This window comes from Lipotes vexillifer, unplaced genomic scaffold (assembly GCF_000442215.2).
Source record: "Lipotes vexillifer unplaced genomic scaffold, Lipotes_vexillifer_v1.1 scaffold395, whole genome shotgun sequence".
NCBI classification, from domain to species: Eukaryota; Metazoa; Chordata; class Mammalia; order Artiodactyla; family Lipotidae; genus Lipotes; species Lipotes vexillifer.
The window spans coordinates 7,427,411-7,446,198 of NW_006797390.1; the positions used below are offsets into that span (position 1 = coordinate 7,427,411).

An 18,788-nucleotide genomic window follows, 5' to 3' on the forward strand; every position below is an offset into this window, starting at 1 on the left:
TGCATCGGCAGGCGGACTCTCAAGCACTGCGCCACCAGGGAAGCCCTGGCATTTATTTTTGTAAGCGTTCATTGAATTTTTATTTTGATGAGCATATCTTTAACTTCTAAGAGTTACTTCTAGTTCCCTGCCCTTTCATTTACAGTTTTACTGTTTTATAGTCTTACTGTTTTATAGTCACAGTATTTGTTAATATACTCTAAAAAAATTTTTTTAAAGAAATTATGAAAATATATATTTACATGAAATGAGAGAAGAAATCACAAGTTACAAGCTTAAAAGATCTAATTACCAAAAATTATCGCAAAATCCAGGGGGAAAATTTTTTATTAACCATCTGACATAGTTTTAAATCCTTCCCGCCCTGCATTTTTGGCTTCATCTTCTTCGATCACCTTTTCATTTGGCAATGAATTTGTGGTATTGTATGGAGAGAGAGTAATAAAATCATTCAGCTTTTCTCTAGCATTCAGGTTTCTTGCTGGGTGGCTGTTAACTTTCCTACCCAGTCACCTGCCTCCCACATGTGTGGCATACAGTAGGGCTATAAACACAAGTTTGGAAGATCTATCCTTGTTCAAGAAAGAGCCAAAAGAAAAAAGCATGGGTGTAAGAAGAGAATCCAGAAGAACCATGCAGGATCCAAAAGTATAAGTTAAAATGCCAACATATTCAGTAAGATACATGGAGACTTGGCTTTTGGCACGAGAGAAAGAAAATCAATATTTTAAGGAGGGCTGGAGAAAGCAATTCAAGAAAACAATAGCAGAATATAAAACCACGTTGAACTTGGTAAAAAAAAACAAACAAACAAAAAACTGATGCCATGGAAAATCAAATTAGTGACAAGGAGGTTACTTTCAGAATGCAGATGAAAGAAGAAAGACAAAAGTAATGAGAAGTGAATTCAGAGAAGAGAGAAGCAGTTTATGGATAATTGAGATTTCTAAGAGACCAATAACTGATAGACTAGAAGACTCTTCTGAGTTAAAAACAAAAAAGTTATTTGTATACAGACAGATAGAACTTACTTCATTCTAGTAAAAAACCAAGAAGAGACCCACATCTTACACAAAGAATCTAGCAAAATAATTGAACTTCAAAGATTGGGAGAAGGGCAGCTTATAAATATCCATGTAGAGAAATACTGTTACTTACTAAAGATCTAAAATCAGACTCTTCACTCCAGTATTAGATGCCAGGAGACCATGGCATGTTCTGTGTTTAAAGGGACTGGAGTATTGAAACAAGAATTAAGGCATCAAGGGCTTCCCTGGTGGCGCAGTGGTTGAGAGTCTGCCTGCTGATGCAGGGGACACGGGTTCGTTTCCTGGTCTTGGAAGATCCCACATGCCGCGGAGCAGCTGGGCCCGTGAGCCATGAGCGCTGAGCCTGTGCGTCCGGAGCCTGTGCTCCGCAACAGGAGAGGCCACAACAGTGAGAGGCCCGTGTACCGCAAAAAAAAAAAAAAAAAAGGCATCAAGAATTGAAGCCATTTTATTTATAATGACTGACAATATATATGAAATTGTTAAAAATGTAAGCATGGCTGTAAGGGGAATTTATGATGAACAGTCTCTGAAATCAAAAAGCAAGCAATAATCAATTTCCAGATAACTTCAGCAAGAAGTAGGTAAGGAAGGTGGTAAACACCTTCAATTGTAGGGCACTCCAAAGATCCTGAGTCGAGATATAAGTTAAAGAATGTTGTTGGGCAACTAAAAGTAAGCACTGATAGAATTAAATAAGGGTATCTTCCAAACCACTGGGAGAAGAAATGAAAGGAAAATAATTCAGTCATGTTGTTGGGTTGAATCATTGGTCTATATTCAGTCATTATGACTGACAAACATGACAGTTTTATTTGGTTCAGTCTTATTATATGGTTAATTGTATTCAGCATTTTGTTTTTATCCTGGAGTGCCCCCCCCCCCCCCCCCCCCCCAGCCACAAGCAGGGGCCCTGGGCTACCCACACTTATGTCCGCCTCATCCGCCTTTATTTCTCAAGGGCAGGTGCCTCCCCTTCTTATACTTTGGATTGTTTGTGCTTTAGCATAGTACTTAATAACCCTGTATATAATTTCAGTAAGAATTGGATTTTGCAGAGCTGACATTAGGATGAATAACATATTAGTTGATACTAGAGTTCCATTATGATTGATTATAGAGATGCCTATAACATGTTGCTAAAGCCATGATACGAAACAAATCTGATTTTGTTTCAATTTTTTTTTTCCCTCTTCTGGAAATAAAAGAAGGCAATGGTAAAAACCCTTTACTTAATTTTCAGTTACTCTTTGAATATAAGTCTGGACGTGTAGGGGATTGGAACTGATCTCTCATGTCAAGAGGTTAAAGATTAAGACTGAGGAATTATATTTGTTTTTAAATGAAAGTATTATGTTTCTACATAAACTAAAACTTCATTGTCAAGGTGGGTAGTAAATAAGAAGATAGTTTTAAAGCAGCAACTAATTTCTTCTTTGCCAGAAAAACTTTCAAGCCAGCTGAAGGCCAAATATAAAATGCAGTCAGATCTAACTTTTAAAGTTAGGTGGATTTGTTCAATAAATAAGATCTGTCTTCCATAGTATCCATATTTTGAAAATTATGAACAAGATTTAGCTAAAAGGAAACATGCATATTCTTTTCCCTCTGATTAAGGAGCAGCTTCTAAAAGCATGCTAATTCAAAGGTTAGCTTTCTGTATTGCAAACTATAGTTAGATACATAATGCTCACTTTGAAAATCCATAGTTATTGCTACTAATTTGACAAAGGGTATGTGTTTTATTTAGTCAGGTACACTCTGTTGGGGTAGGAAATTAGTTCATTTTAAAAGATCATCAGCCAAAAAAAGTAAGATTTAGAAAAGGTTCAGAGGTAGTAACATTTATATAAAAATCAAGGGACTTCCCTGGCAGTCCAGTGGTTGGGGACTCTGCGCCTCCACTGCACAGGGCGTGGCTTCGATCCCTGGTCAGGGAACTAAGATCCCGCATGCTGCCAAAAAAAAAAAAAAAAATCAGAATATATAAAACAGTACAGTATATCATTCATGAATGTGTACATATGTTGTAAAACTATAAAAATATACATTGGCATGATAAATGCCACATTCCAGACAGTGGCTAGCTATGTGGAGGGGGAGGGAAGAACAGTATTTTTATTTCTTACAAAATAATCTAAAGCAAATATGGCAAAACATTAAGATGTGACAAATACAGAAGGTGCATACATAGATATATTTATATTTTACATTTCTGTATTTAAAAAGTTTATGTAAAGTTTTAAAATATTTACATTCCCTGTATACCCACTGATCATGTTGTTAACAGTGATTTTTTAAAAAAGAGATACATTAAAATCAATTCATTGGGTGAAGTGACAGTTGGATTAGGTTATAATAATAATAATATTAATGCAAAAACTAGTCTAGTTCCTAGTTAAACTTATGAAGAGATCGGTATTGAGGTAGAATTATTTACTTGCCTTGAAAATAAGAAAATGTGAAACTTGCAACTTAGTTTTCTCTTATTTAGGGAGTTGATAAAGGTGATCAGTAGACATTATTTTTCTCTTAAATGTAAAAGAACTATATACAGTATCTCATATATCTCAACATATACATCAAGTACTTATCTAGTATAGGAAGTAGAAACATGGTTTATACTTTTTGAAGTTCTCTGGGCTTCTCCCCAATAGCATCCCCCTGCCTCTCCCCTACCTTGAACTGAATTTTGTACTTCATTTTCTTAAGTGTCAAGAACAGGGTTCCACAAAATCCAGTAATGTTTAGACTTGTAGAGGGTTGGATATAGACAGCATCAGTTTACTAAAATGTACCGTTTTGTAAGTGTATATACAGTTGTTAAGTTCATTAACAGTGTGTTGTGCAGTCATCACCACCATCTATATTCAGAACTTTTTCATCCTCCCAGACTGCGAGTCTGAACTTATTGAATACTTACCTCCCCATTCTCCCCTCCCCCCAGCCTCTGATGACCTCTTTCCTACTTTCTGTCTCTGAATTTGCCTATTCTAGGAATCTCATATAAGTGGAGTCATGTATTTGTCCTTTTGTGTCTGTATTATTTCACTCAGCATAATGTCCTCATGTTTCATCCATATTATAGCATGTATCAGAACTTCTTTTTTAAGGCAGAATAATATTCATTTTACATATTTACCAGGTTTTATTTTCCATTCATCTGCTAATGGGCAGTTGGGCTGTTTCCACCCTTTGGCCACTGTGAATACTGTTGCAATGAACATTGGTGTACAAGTTATCTGTTTTAGTCTCTGCTTCAGTTCTTTTGGGTATAAACCTAGGGGTGGAATTGCTGGGTTATATGGTAATTCTGTGTTTAGCTTTTTGAGTAAATGCCAAACTTTTCCACAGTGGCCGCACCATTTTATATTCCTACCAATAATGCACAAGGGTTCTAGTTTCTCTGTATCTTTGCTAACACTTGTTAGTCTCTTAAGTTTTTTTGTTTTTGTTTTTTGTTTTTAACAGTAGCCTCCTAATGGATTTGAAGTTCTATCTCGTTGTTAGACATGTTTTAAAGGAAAAAAAATGATGACACTTAGCGTGACTTAAATTATTAAAATATTACTTGCATAGGTAGAAGAAGACTTCAGGTAGTCTGTTCCACTGCAGTGTAAAAACGGCCAAATGTGAATTGTATTCAGGAGTACGTATAGAGGAATAAATCGCTATGAATGGAGTATCTGACATAAAAATTAAGTTCTTTGTATAATTATTTTCACAGTTTTAAAAGCTCACATGCAGTATGTTGAATCCTGAAAATAACTCGTAGCTAGTCAAGAAAGATGGTGTTTCCATTTTACAACGAGGAGAAACTTATGTCAGTTTCTTTAGTTATAGGCATGTAGAAGAGATGAGTATATGCCATGTGAGAATATAGGATTCCCGCCTGCCTGTGGTGGGTTGTTTTGGAAACTGTTGAAAAAGAAGGTGGATCTGAGTGGCTTTGGAATGTGGATTTGATGTAATAGAGGATTTCCCAAACTTACTGGTCATAACAAGTTCTTTCTCCTGTTGATTGATTCACTAGGTAATGCCCTAGAATCCTTGGTTAACGAGCACCCCAGAAGATTCTTGTAATTGGGAGAAATTGATTGGCTAATTTTACACTCACTATTTCAGAGCAGGGGACTTGGTGTGATTATAAAGTGTTTGGGGGGGCTTCCCTGGTGGCGCAGTGGTTGAGAGTCCGCCTGCCGATGCAGGGGACACGGGTTCGTGCCCCGGTCCGGGAGGATCCCACATGCCGCAGAGCGGCTGGGCCCGTGAGCCATGACCACTGAGCCTGTGCGTCCGGAGCCTGTGCTCCGCCACGGGAGAGGCCACAACAGTGAGAGGCCCGCGTACCACAAAAAAATAAAGTATTTTGGAGATCATCTGCATCTAAGAGATAGATTGAAGGAGGAAAAAAGTATTTAGGCAATAGTTATTTTGATAGGAGGTAGTTGTACCTTTTACTAGGTTGCAGTAATGTAAATGAGATGTGGAAAATGATGGAATTTCAGAGATTAAAAGAGATTCCAACTTTACTGCTTGGGAAGACAAAGAGAAACATGGAAATTGAAGTGGATAAGCTGATTTCTGGAAGAAACTTTGTAGGGTTGGAGGTATATTGAGTCTTTGGTCGTAAAATGTGCAGTAGACGTTTGTAAATACTAATTTGAACTCCAGAATTAGTAAAACATTACAGTAAGATAGTCCGACCTTGGTAAGCATGAGGATATCAAGTATTTATTCTCAATATAAAACTCTGTTAGGGCAGATGTGCTTGTGCAAATCAGGCTTTCAGGGTTTTTTTTGTTTGTTTGTTGTTTTTTTCCTTACTCTTCAAATCTTACTGCTTTCTGCACTTCTGGGTTTCCTTGGAAATCTGAAATATTTATTCCATGCCCCTCAAGTGGTATGGTAAAGAGAGAGAGGTTAAGACTGAGTTGATGAGAGGGTTCTAGAAGAAAAGATAACATAGGAGTATTTAAAGTTACATGAACAGGTATGTTAAGGAGTCCTCCCTCCTTTTTTTTTTTCCTAATTAAAAAAATTTTTTTGCGTTCTTATTTTCTTAGATGAATATTTTGTCATGCACACTGAAAAGCTAATACATTGTGTTCTTATATACTGGACTTTATTTTATTGATTTCTTTCCTGAAAAAAATGAAACAAGTTTGGATATCAGGCTCTGAATTCTGTGATGAGATTTTTTGCTGTTTTTGTGATGTGTGCCCACCACGTTTGCTTTCCTATGGTGGCAGATTCTTAACAGGATGACCCACTAAGTTTTTGCTTTCTTGGTCTCCCCCTTTGGCAACCCTTCATTACCCCATTCAAAAAAACTTTGGACACTGTTTTCTATATCCATTGCAGAGTAACATTTGTCTCTGAAGTGTAAAATTTTCTTCCGGTAATAAGAAAGAATTTTTGGATCTTTGTGCCCACATTCATCTCCCCTTCTTGTCCCCTCCTTGGCCTTTCTGTTTTCTTTAGAAAGTTTTAGTATAAGGCCCTACCTATAACAATTGAAATTTAGCCCTGTCAGTTAATTGCCTTTACATTCAAATGAATCTAATTTCTCTCAATAAAACCTTTTAAAATTTATGAGAATGGCTAGGGGTAGTGTTCTGAATTTTGCTGTATTATATACAATGGATATTTTAAGTCATTTAGTGAAAATAATTTGCTGTTTTCTAATAGGACTAAATGTGTTTACATTTTTGTGGTTCAGGTGTTAAAAGTATCTGCTATATTTTTAGCATTAACATAAAACTTTATATATGTGCCAGGCTCTAGATATTTTTGAGTTCCATTTGGTTTTTGTGCCCCTGAAAAGAGAGGGGTGAAGAGAATCTCAGGCCCCAGATTTATGTATTTGTGGCCCAGGTTTGGGGGTGAAGTACAGGATGCTTAGTGGTAGAACTGTGTAAATTGACACACATCTGGCTTGAGAAAGACTGTAGATTTTCTTGTGTAAGTAATTATTTTTTCGTCCTGCTTTGATACAGAGAACCTTTTTATAAATAAATTTTTAAAAATTCAGATAAAGATGAGCCAGAGGAAGAAGGGATCAGTGGAGGAGGAGTTAGATAGAAACAGCCAGGTTCTTTTTTGCTTTTCTTTTGATGACTTTTTTTCTGTCTTTATGAAACTGGGACTATTTCAGAATAGTTCTTAGAGGATGCTAGGGAGAAGCAAGGGACACAGTGTCATTTTTAAAATGTCCATCTACTCCCTGCCCCTGCCCTGTAACTATCATGTCTATTGACCTATTGAGGAAAATTCAAATAGACTCTCTTCTCTATGGGATAGACCCTGTTCCTCTTTAAGGGTATCAGACTGGAAAGTCATAATGAAATTTGTAGTAGGAGTTTACTCTGTAGATTTGGCTACATAAAATCCAGGTTTAATTTTCATACTGTATTTCAAAACACCTTAAAAGCCTTATTAATCTTTGTCGTTGTTGTTAACAGTTAAGAGTTTTTGCATGAGCATCGTTATTCTGCTTCTATGAGTTATTTTTCCCACCTTTCCCCAGGCCTTCAGTGTCTAATTATTTGGGAATTTTCAAGAAGAATAGGGCAAAGTATTAGTAGATAGAAGTATTTAGAGTACAAAATACTTTTCTGTAGTCTTTGAATTGTTATTAGACCATGTAGGCCTATGAGAGAGGGGTATGCCAGACTAAATAGTCGTTTATGTGATTCCTTCTTTCAAAATACAGAATAATTTAAAAAATTTTTGGTAAATGTTAACTGGAACCCATGCTGCATTGGAGAGCAATATTTCAAACTGCTGTTCTCTCTGCCTGAAGACATGTTTTTATTTCCACTTCCAACACCCAGCAATTAGTATCACTTTAAAAAATGGAATAGATGCCTAGGTCTTTGCTAAGTCAGTGTGGTGCAGAAAATGATAAGTAGGGAGGACTCCAGTATTGACCTAAAATATTCTAATCAAGGAGATCCAGATACTTCTCTCCACCCATGTTGTGATATGTAGACTTATCACATGTGGTCTTAATTTAGTAGTAAAATTTTGAATATTGCTAAAAATAAAATGCAATAGAAGTTTAAATGTTAATAAGTCTAGAGGGTCAAATTTTCTGGGGGTACAGATATTAGCTAATAAAGTGAATATTTCTGGTTTAATGAAAATCAAGCTCACTGTTTCAGTTGCATAATTTATTTGGAAGGTTTGCTTCTGGGGCTGATAAAATAAGCAATAGGAAGGCACAGGATTGCTACTTCAGAAAATACCGAAATTTAGGGATAAAGAGAAGATGCCTCTAGAGGATATTTAAAATAAAATAACTTTGTACAAAGCAAGGAACTGAAGATGTAAAATTGCTGTAAGGCCATTGTACCAAATACTAACATTGTGTTTCTCACTCACCCAAGAAGAAATTGCATCAGCAAATAATCTACTGAGCACTGTTATTTGGATGGTACTGAGATGAAGAATTGTTTCAGTTGTTGCTGGGCCCCCACCTCCACCCCTTAACCTCCGGGAGCTGTGCATGTTATGGGAGGTCATGTGACAGTGATCCTTAGTTTTGTTCATTTAGCCTGTCAAAACAATTTTATGTAGGTGGAAAGAAATGAATGAAATGAATAGAGCGGGTTAGCTGCATCAGCTCTCGTTTGCACTGAAGGTAATGAATGTTGCAATTGGGATAGTATATCAAGCCCCCAGGAATATCCAGTTTGGTAATGCTGGAGAGAAGGCACCAAAAAGCAGCAGTTGTGCTAATCTGTTCTAAATCTCATTTGATACTTAAAATAAAAAATAAGTTTTATCATTCTTTTCACGATAATTTAACACTTGGTAATGCATTGTCTTCACTATAATTTAACACTTGGTAATGCTTTTTTAAGTGTTGAAGTCTTTAATTTTTGTTTTGTTTTGTTTTGTTTTGTTGCGGTATGCGGGCCTCTCCCATTGCCGAGCAAGGCTCTGGACGCACAGTCTCAGCGGCCAGGGCTCACGGGCCCAGCCGCTCCGTGGCATGTGGGATCTTCCCGGACTGGGGCACGAACCTGTGTCCCCTGCATCGGCAGGCGGACTCTCAACCACTGCGCCACCAGGGAAGCCCAAGTTTTAATTTTTGATAACAGTTTTTTAAAGGTTACAGTACATTTACAGTTGTTACAAAATATTGGCTTTATTTCCTATGTTGTACAATACATCCTTGTAGCCTATGGTACACCCAGTAGTTTGTACCTCCCACTCCCCCATCCCCTAGATTGGCCCCCTCCTCCACTGGTAACCACTAGTGTGTTCTCTATATATCTGTGAGTCTGCTTTTTTGTTTATATTTGACAGTTGATATAGTTTAAACAATATATACTCCGCTTATTTTACCTTCAACTATAACTTATAATTTAGTAAAGTGCCTAGTTCTTTTCAGTGATCCCTGGTTAATAGAAATATCAACGTGGCTTTTCTGAAAAATGTTCTAGAAGAAATTAAATATGTTTGTCTAGTATAGTGAGTGGCACATGAGCTATGAATCAAATTTTCAGTTCATGGTTCTGCTTTTCATTGTGAATTGGAGGAAGATATTAAATTTCTCTGAGTCTGTTCATCTGTTAAAATAAAGTAATATTTCCTAATATCTCACAAGGGTTTTCTGAGAATGAGAACAGAAGTAAAACAACCAGTTAGTGTAAATAGCAAACACCCAACAAATATTATTTTTAAAACCCCAGCTGTTCTTACAGGTATTTTTGCTTATGTTAGTTTTAATCTATTTTACTTTGTCTTAACAAATTCTTTTGGATGTTAAAATAGTATAGTTCTCTGAGATATGAAATGATCCTAGATTTAAAAAATAGAAGGCTTATAGATAGAACAAGTTGACAGATTACTGAAAGAAGCACCAAATTATTTGTTTGGGTTTTTTCCCTACTTAGTTGAGAATCTGTACTCATATTTCTTTCTTTTTTTAAATTTATTTTTGGCTGCGTTGGGTCTTCCTTGCTGCGCATGGGCTTTCTCTAGCTGCAGAGAGCGGGGGCTACTCTTTCGTTGCAGTGCGCAGGCTTCTCATTGCCATGGCTTTTCGTTGCAGAGCATAGGCTCTAGGCGCACGGGCTTCAGTAGTTGTGGCACACGGACTCAGTAGTTGTGGCTCACAGGCTTAGTTGCTCCGCGGCATGTGGGATCATCCCGGACCAGGGCTCGAACCTGTGTCCCCTGCATTGTCAGGTGGATTCTTAACCACTGTGCTACCAGGGAAGTCCCTGTAGTCATATTTCTACTGTTAAAGGTTTAAAGTGAGGTTCTCAGACCCCTTAAAATAAATCATCAATAGCTTTCAGGGAGGATAAAAATCTATAATAAACATATAAAATAGCCTCTGTTTACAGTATAGATGACTTCTAGGCAAAATTAGATAAAAGTTAAACACAGTAATCCCGTAGAATTTTAAGGTTGCCATTCAGTGTATTTATTCTTCAGAAGAAAATTGATTGTAGGTTTTTGGAAGAAGGAAGAAGTCCCTGTTTGGTCCCCCTGCCCATCTTTATTTATACTTTGCTATAAATAAGTAGTTGGCGGATTTTTTTTTTTTTTTGTGGTACGCGGACCTCTCACTGTTGTGTCCTCTCCCATTGTGCAGCACAGGCTCTGGACGCGCAGGCTCAGTGGCCATGGCTCACGGGTCCAGCCGCTCCGCGGCATGTGGGATCTTCCTGCACCGGGGCACGAACCCGTGTCCCCTGCATCGGCAGGCGGACTCTCAACCACTGCACCACCAGGGAAGCCCCAGTTAGCAGATTTTTTACAATGGCTTTTAACAAATACTTTTTAAAATCAGAATGGTGGCAGCATTGACCATTGCAGGTTGGTCATAGTGTTTGAGTTGTGTTAAGTTACTGAGTCTCAGAGGCCCAATTTCAATCCTCACCTTGCTTTTAAGTCATAGGAATTTCTTCTATTCCTAGGGAAATGCTAACTACTTGTGAAAAATGTACGCACACAATTTTTTTTGGAAAGTACATTGATGGATTCGTTCAACACATGGCAATTGAACAATGCTAGGTTGTCAGATGCTAAAGATAGAACACTGAAAAAGGCATTTTGTCACTGCTTTTAGAGTAAGTCTCAGTATATTACTTGTGATTAAGAGCTCTGAAAGAGGCATATACATAGTTCATGCAACTGTACATGTGTATGGCAGGGGGTGATTTAACCTAGAGTGAGGGGCAACTAAGGAAGGTATCTCCGTGGAAATGACAGATCTTTGAAGGATGGCTGGGCATTAACCAGGGAAAAAAGGTTGATGGAAGGGCATCCTGTATGGAGGGTACAGCGTGTGTGAAGAACCTGAGTTGGAAGAAGCATGACATGTCTGAGAAAGGCATATGAGAGTGACAAGAAATTAGGCTCGAAAAGTGGGCAAGGATTGCATTGTGTGGGACCTCATTGGTCACAGTGATTTTCCACCTTTATCCTAACAGGATTAGGACATACAGTACTTCACTGAGTCTAAGATTTCAATTATGTGATACATTCTAATTTCAGAGATGCTTAAAAATGTGGAAAACAATATTTCTAAGAACTAATAAAGTACGCATACCACAGAATTGATTAAGTTGACCTTAAAATATTCTGGTTGTATTTGGACAGAGTGGAAAAACACGTTGTACAGGGAGAAGTTTAGCCGTTTGGAAACAGCTAGTAGGTTATTGAAGAAATCCAGAGGAGACCGTGATGGCTTGAAATAGGGTGGTGGTAGTAGAGACAGACACGAGTGAATTACTTTGGTTTGAGTTTCTGCAGAAAGGGTTTACAAGCTCACTGTTATTAAGGTTTTGAGTCTCCTCGCCTCCAGTCTATCCTGCATTTCGAAGTTTGCCTTTAGCACTTTTTACAGACTCTTGTGGTCTTAAACATTTCAAGTAGAAATGTGGGTACTAGAACTGTGGGTACTTTCATGCTCAAGATCACAACCCTTAAGGTAACCTGCTGATATGGGGGCTAACACTAGCTTGTGCACACAGAATTGGGTCTTTTGTGATATGCTCTCAAAGCACTCAGTTTTTTCTCTTTACAATACCTAATAAAATTAATGCCTCTGCCTCTTACATTGTAAGGTCTAGAATAGCAGGAACCTTGTCTCTAATGTTTGTCCTATCCTGTTGTCTGACACAGGGTACTCAAGCATTTGTTAAAATTTAATTAAACATATATGAATATATACATTAATTGCTAAAACTGAAATGAATGTTGCATGTTACAGAAAATAAGAGTAGTTATCAAGACAATCAGGTAGACTGTATATTAAAATATAAAAATTAAATATTCACTTAATGGTAGGTAGAATATTATAATTCATTTGGCTCGTGATTACTGTCTTCTGATTGTTTTGAGAATAGCTTAACTTTTCACAATTTCTTTAAAATAAGTTTTTGTAATTCAACAGTAATGTATAAGAGAGTCAGCAAGTGATCTAGATTTTCCTTCATTTTTTGAATAAAGTTCCCTTAAATGAGGAACATTTAAGAATATATGGTAAACAATATTTTTTTTAAAACATATATTGGGGAACCCTATTGTCAGTAAATAGAAAACCAAACAAGCTGAAAACTCTTCCCACTGTAAAATACCAGACATTTTGAAAATTTTGATGAGAGGAACTACAGAAACCTATCCTTTTAAATGCATAGCTGAGCTTATAAGGCTGTCAGGATAATTTCCAAGGTCTAGAAACTAAGAAGAAACTAGAAACCAGAGTAGGAAAAGTGTGAATTGACACTAGGGTTCTTCTTGGGACAGTTGCCAATCTTGTTAACTAAGATGCATGGTTTTACTGTCTCCCCAAGGATAGATGAAGTCTTAAGACCGAGCAGGTACTGGAACTGAGTTCCAATAAACTTGTTCCTTAAAAGGGAACAAAATTAATATAAAGACAGACTAGAGAAAATTTCAGTTTCTAAGTCAGGGAAGAGACAGTTTTTCCCAAGTCAGCTGAAAAAAGTTTACCCTGAGAATACATAATCAGGGACCTGTATTCATAAAAGTATGAGATTCATATTTGAACTGATTACATGCAGGCATCACCAAGACTAGTAATATCCCTGCAGCACTAGACATAAATAAACTCAGAGCCTGTCCACAGCAATACACCCACAACTGAGGATATTCCAACAGACAAATCACAGTTTAAGATAACCATATTATCCACTGTTGTTAATCATGAGGAGAAACAAACCACCATGAATGAATTTCAGCAGCCAAAACACTAGGCAAAATTCGATCCCCAGTAACTCAGATAAAAGTGTTATTGAATTGAGCCCCTAAAGCACATTATTTTAAAAGAATTAAAGGATTAAAAACTAAAACCACAAAAACATCAAGATGGTATTGGAGGGGGCAGTGAATGAATGATTTGATAAAGATCCAGAAAGAGCTTCAAGAAATGAAAATGTATTGCAATTAAAAACTGAGTAACAAGTGCCACTTTCCTCAGTCATCTGGCCCCAGATAGTTCGACTTGTCCTTTGGCCCTTTGGCCATCTGTTCTCTGGGAAAGAAATGGTTTAGGAAGATAGCCCAAGGTGAAACAGCTGTGGATCTGAGTCTCGGTGGACAGGGTATGTGACTTTGTGGATGGTTTCAGCTTCAGGTTAGGAGTGGAAATAAAAGTGATATTGGGCTGTGAAAGTGGGCTTTTATAGAACTTTGAGAGAAGGCAATCTTGCAGTGATGATTTGGAGATGGAAATAATTTTGGAGATGAACTGTGAGAGGGAGGAAATTCCAAGGAGGATGCTGGGAAAACTTGTCTGTCTGTTCATGAAGCACGGATGGGGTGGAGGTTGGTGGGGATCATTGCAAATTCAGCCGCCAGTTATCATTTCTCATTCAAAACCCCATGTGTGGGGTTACCACTGAGTGGGGACAAATCCCTCCCCCAGGCATTGGGCATAGAGAAGTGGCAGGAGAATTCCTTCTCCACTGAAGTCTTTAGTTAGTGCCCAACTTTTTTTCTTTTTCTTTTTTTCCCCTTTTTTCCCACCGTGCTTTGTTTTTGATGCTAGCTGGGAAAGTGGGGACTGAAGTAGTGACTGAAGTCCCTTTATCAAACCCTCCGCTGGGTACTTTTGGTGACAGACTGACTGCTTGACCTCGTTTTATTTTCTGTATGGATGTCCAAATACATGTCTGACTCACCAGTATACCCAACCCTTGAAGACTTGTATGGCTAGTTGCAAGTGTCTAGTTTGTGTTCATCTCTTATTTCTGGAGCAGGGACTGAGACCTTAACACATGTCCTTTGCACCTCTGCCTCCTTTAGACTTTAAAGTTTGATTAATTAAAAATTTTTTTAAGGTAGTAAGCAGGTTAGACGTGATAATAACTTGAGAGAATTCATGAACAAGAAGGTAGATCTGAGAACACTGCCCAGAAGGCAGCAGAGAGAAAGAAATGGAAAATGAGAGAGAAGTTAAAAGATATGAAGGATCGAGTAAGGTTCCACACACACACACCCTTACACATAACACATACAGACATACATAGAAAATCTTAGAAGAGAATGGAGAATGGAAGGAGGCAGTAATCAAAAAGGTAATCGTTGAGAATTTTCCTGATGCGAAGACAAATACCTGAAACTTTGGGCTTAAAAAGCACAATTAGCCCCATTATGTATAAAATAAAACCTAGATGCATGGTAGTGAATGAGCAGAGCACAATTTTTTTAAAAAGTCTTGAGAGTAACCAGAGAGAAAATACAGATAACCTACAAAGGAGGACATGTATACTGAGGGCTACAGTAGACGCTAGAGTACCATGAAACAGTATCTTGAAAGTGCTGAAAGAAAACCAACCTAGAATTCTACACCCATCTAAACTATCATGCAAGAGTGATAGCAATTAAGAAAGTGAGGTATTAGCGCAGGACTAGACAGACCATGGAATAGAGTGTAGAATCCAGAGACAGAACTGTACTTCTGTGGAAAGGATGGATTGTTCATTAAACGATATTGGGGCCATTGGCTGATACAGAACAGAAATAACAGTCATCCCTTCTTTTACCCAACCAAATAAATTCCTCAACAATTCCCAGATGTGGCAAACAAAACAAATTTATATTTTAAAAAGGAAAAGAAAAATACTTATGACCTTAGTGTCTGGAAAAATTACTGAAGACATAAAATCCACCTACCATAAAGTAAAAGATAGATGAATTGAAATACAGTGAAATAAAAACGTCTGTAAATCAAGGTATCATAAACAAGGTGAAAACACAAACCACAAATTGAGAAAAGGTATTTGTAACTCATAAAACCAATAAAGGATTGGCATCCAAAATCTATTAAGAACTGCTACAAGTAAGATAAAGCATCAGTTCCTTGCAGAAGAGGGGTCTTAAGTAGTCTGCAAAGAAAACAAAGTTTCTCACACTTTTTAGTGACTCTGAAAATGTAAATGAATCTACAGAACATGACTTACACCCATCAAATCGACAAAAGTTAATGTCTGATAATACCAGTTGCTAGTGACCATGTACTGCAGTGGGAACCTTCATACAAAGCTGTTGGGAAACTCAGTTGGCACAGTCCCTTTGAAAAGCAATTTGTTGATACCTATGAAGACTGAAGTTGCCTATTCCCTATGCACTTCTACCGCTAGCTATATATCCTAATAGGTGTACTTCCTCTTTTTTTTTGTGCCCCAGAAGGCTAGTGAAGGCTAGAAAAATGTTTTAAGTCCATATAGTAAAATACATAGGATTATATTGGAAACAAATTATATTAAAATAGTTATCAAAACTTTTAAATTTGTGATATAGTATGCATTTTTAATGTATATTAATAAGATCTACTGGAAGATCTAATAGCTATCATAATTTCAAAGTAATGCCTAGTGTGGTATTTTGAGATAATCTGCAACCACTGTTACGTGATATGAAAATACCTAGGTCTGTTGGTGACAAATCACAGGTACTGCTGAATGCTATTAGGTACATATATTCATTCAAGGAAATATTAAGTTTCAATTCAAGATTAATGAAAAATAAAGATATATTTGTTTTCACACATGTTCACAAGCCTGCCTTAAAGGGGTTTATAGACTCCAAGATAAGAGCCTGCATCCTAGAGATTAACACTGCAAAACCTTTGCCATATTGTAATAGCAAAAAAATGGGGAAGCGCCTGAAGATTGATCAGTAGGAGATTTTATATAAATTGTGGTATATTCAGTCAGTGGATAACTGCATAGCAGTGATAATGAATGGAGTTACAGTAATATGGTAGATATCTTGTGATGTCTCCTTGTACCATCATGGGTGAGCTCAAACAATGTTGAGTGGAAGATAGCCACCTTCCAAATAGTACATGCTCTATAACTTCTTTTTATGAAATCTTAACATTTCACCTAAAGTGTAAAAACCCATATGGGAACGGTATATCTTATCAGGGTAGTGGTTGTTATTCAAGGGTGAGGAGTAGTGATGGGAAAGGCCATCTAGTTACATAGGAAGGTTTAAATTATGTCTTTAATGTTTAATTATTTAACTGTATCAGAGACACATTATGTTATTGTATGCCTGGACTATTTCGTTAAAATACGTATTATGTGCTTTGATAGAATATTATATGACAGTTTCAATTTTAATTTACAGGACAGTACAGAGTTTGTGTGTATGGTGCTCTGTTAAGGGAAGAACAGATTAAGTGCTTTTCTCCAGTTATCTCAGATAAGAAGTGAATTAACTTATGAAGTGCCAGGCACTTTAAATAAATCTACCTAGTAGACTAAATTAAATTAAATCTACCTAGTAGATTATTTAATTCTTACAAGAGTCCTATGAGGTGAAGGTATACACAGTCATCCCTCAATATCCCGGGGGGTGGTGGGAATTGGTTCCAGGACCCCACCCTCCACCCCTGTGGGTGCTCAAGTCCCTTTTATAAAGTGGCACAGTATTTGCATATCTTCCCATATACTTTTTTTTTCTTATAATTTTTTTTTTTTTTACGCGCAGGCTCAGCGGCCATGGCTCACGGGCCCAGCCGCTCCGCGGCATGTGGGATCTTCCCGGACCGGGGCACGAACCCGTGTCCCCTGCATCGGCAGGCGGACTCTCAACCGCTGTGCCACCAGGGAAGCCCCCCATATACTTTTAAATCATCTCTAGATTACGTATAATAGCTAATATAATGTAAATGCTATGTAAATAGTAGCCAGCATGTGGGCAAACTATTCAAGTTTTGCTTTTTGGAATTTTCTGATCCCCCCCCAACACCCCCCTCCCCCCCATTTTTTACTTGCAGTTGGCTGAATCTGGGTATGCGAACTCATGAATACGGAGGACTTGACTTTATTCATGAAGGAAATTTTAGTTGAAGCAAAGATAGAATTTATATTTAGATCTCACCACTTCCAAAACCCATACTTGTTCCATTATTAAATTGCATATCTCTGTCAATAGGTGACTTATTTTGGAAGTGGTAATTTAACTGCACCTAAAAAATGTGTATCTGAAGCACATATTAACAGTAAAAATACTAAAATAATCTCAAGCATGACTTTATTTTATTAAGTAATTGATTTATTTGTTTTTTGGCTGCATTAGGTCTTCATTGCTGCACACAGGCTTTCTCTAGTTGTGGTGAGCAGGGGCTGCTCTTTGTTGTGGTGCGTGTGCTTCTCAGGGCTTCTCATTGCAGTGGCTTCTCTTGTTGCAGAGCACGGGCTCCAGGTGTGCAGGCTTCAGTAGTGGTGGCCTGCGGGCTAGTAGCTGTGGCGCACAGGCTTAGTTGCTCCACAGCATGTGGGATCTTCCCAGACCAGGGCTCGAACCCATGTCCCCTGCATTGGCAGGTGGATTCTTAACCACTACGGCACCAGGGAAATCCCTCAAGCATGACTCTTTTTTTTCCCCCCTTTGTTTTTTTTGGCGGTACGCGGGCCTCTCACTGTTGCGCCCTCTCCCGTTGAGGAGCACAGGCTCCGGACACGCAGGCTCAGCAGCCATGGCTCACAGGCCCAGCCACTCCGTGGCATGTGGGATCTTCCCGGACTGGGGCACGAACCCATGTCCCCTGCATCGGCAGGCGGACTCTCAGCCACTGCGCCACCAGGGAAGCCCTCAAGCATGACTTTATAATCAAGAGTTTTCTTAAATACACTTTAGCCTGTTCTCACACTCATATAACAGGCTGATGAAATTATTAATTATTAGTAACTTCAGTGTTAGATTTTTTTTTTAACAGTATTGGTCATTATAATTTAGTACATGTTTAGCATCTAAGTCTAACTATGTGACTTGATGTTTTATTATCTTAAAAGCATATTCTGTTTGTTTTTTCCTTTGTTTTTGTTTTAGGTGTACAGCACAGTGATTCAGTTATACATATACATGTATCTATTCTTTTTCAAATTCTTTTCCCTTTTAGATTATTACACAATATTGAGCAAGAGTTCCCTGTGCTGTACAGTAGGTCCTTGTTGGTTATCTGTCTTAAATATAGTAGTGTGTACATGTCAATCCCAAACTCCCAATCTTGAACTGTATTCTGTCTTGCTTTTTGATTTTAGGATCGAAAGTTAACAAAGTCTGAGAGGCAGAGATTTAAAGAAGAGGCTGAAATGTTAAAGGGTCTTCAGCATCCCAATATTGTCCGATTCTATGATTCCTGGGAATCCACAGTAAAGGGAAAGAAGTGCATCGTTTTGGTGACTGAACTTATGACATCTGGAACACTTAAAACGTAAGTTCATCAATATTGTAAAA

The 18,788-nt window shown here is 37.7% G+C and overlaps 1 protein-coding gene across 3 annotated transcripts in view; it reads left to right on the forward strand.

Annotated features, from left to right (window-relative positions):
* The window catches only part of WNK1 (WNK lysine deficient protein kinase 1), a 135,398-nt gene that overhangs the window by 44,615 nt on the left and 71,995 nt on the right, over positions 1 to 18,788 (forward strand). For all 3 annotated transcript variants that reach the window (XM_007469472.1, XM_007469473.1, XM_007469474.1), the window contains exon 2: positions 18,593 to 18,765. In XM_007469472.1, the coding sequence (XP_007469534.1) occupies positions 18,593 to 18,765 (173 nt within the window). The remainder of the gene's footprint in view (positions 1 to 18,592; positions 18,766 to 18,788) is intronic.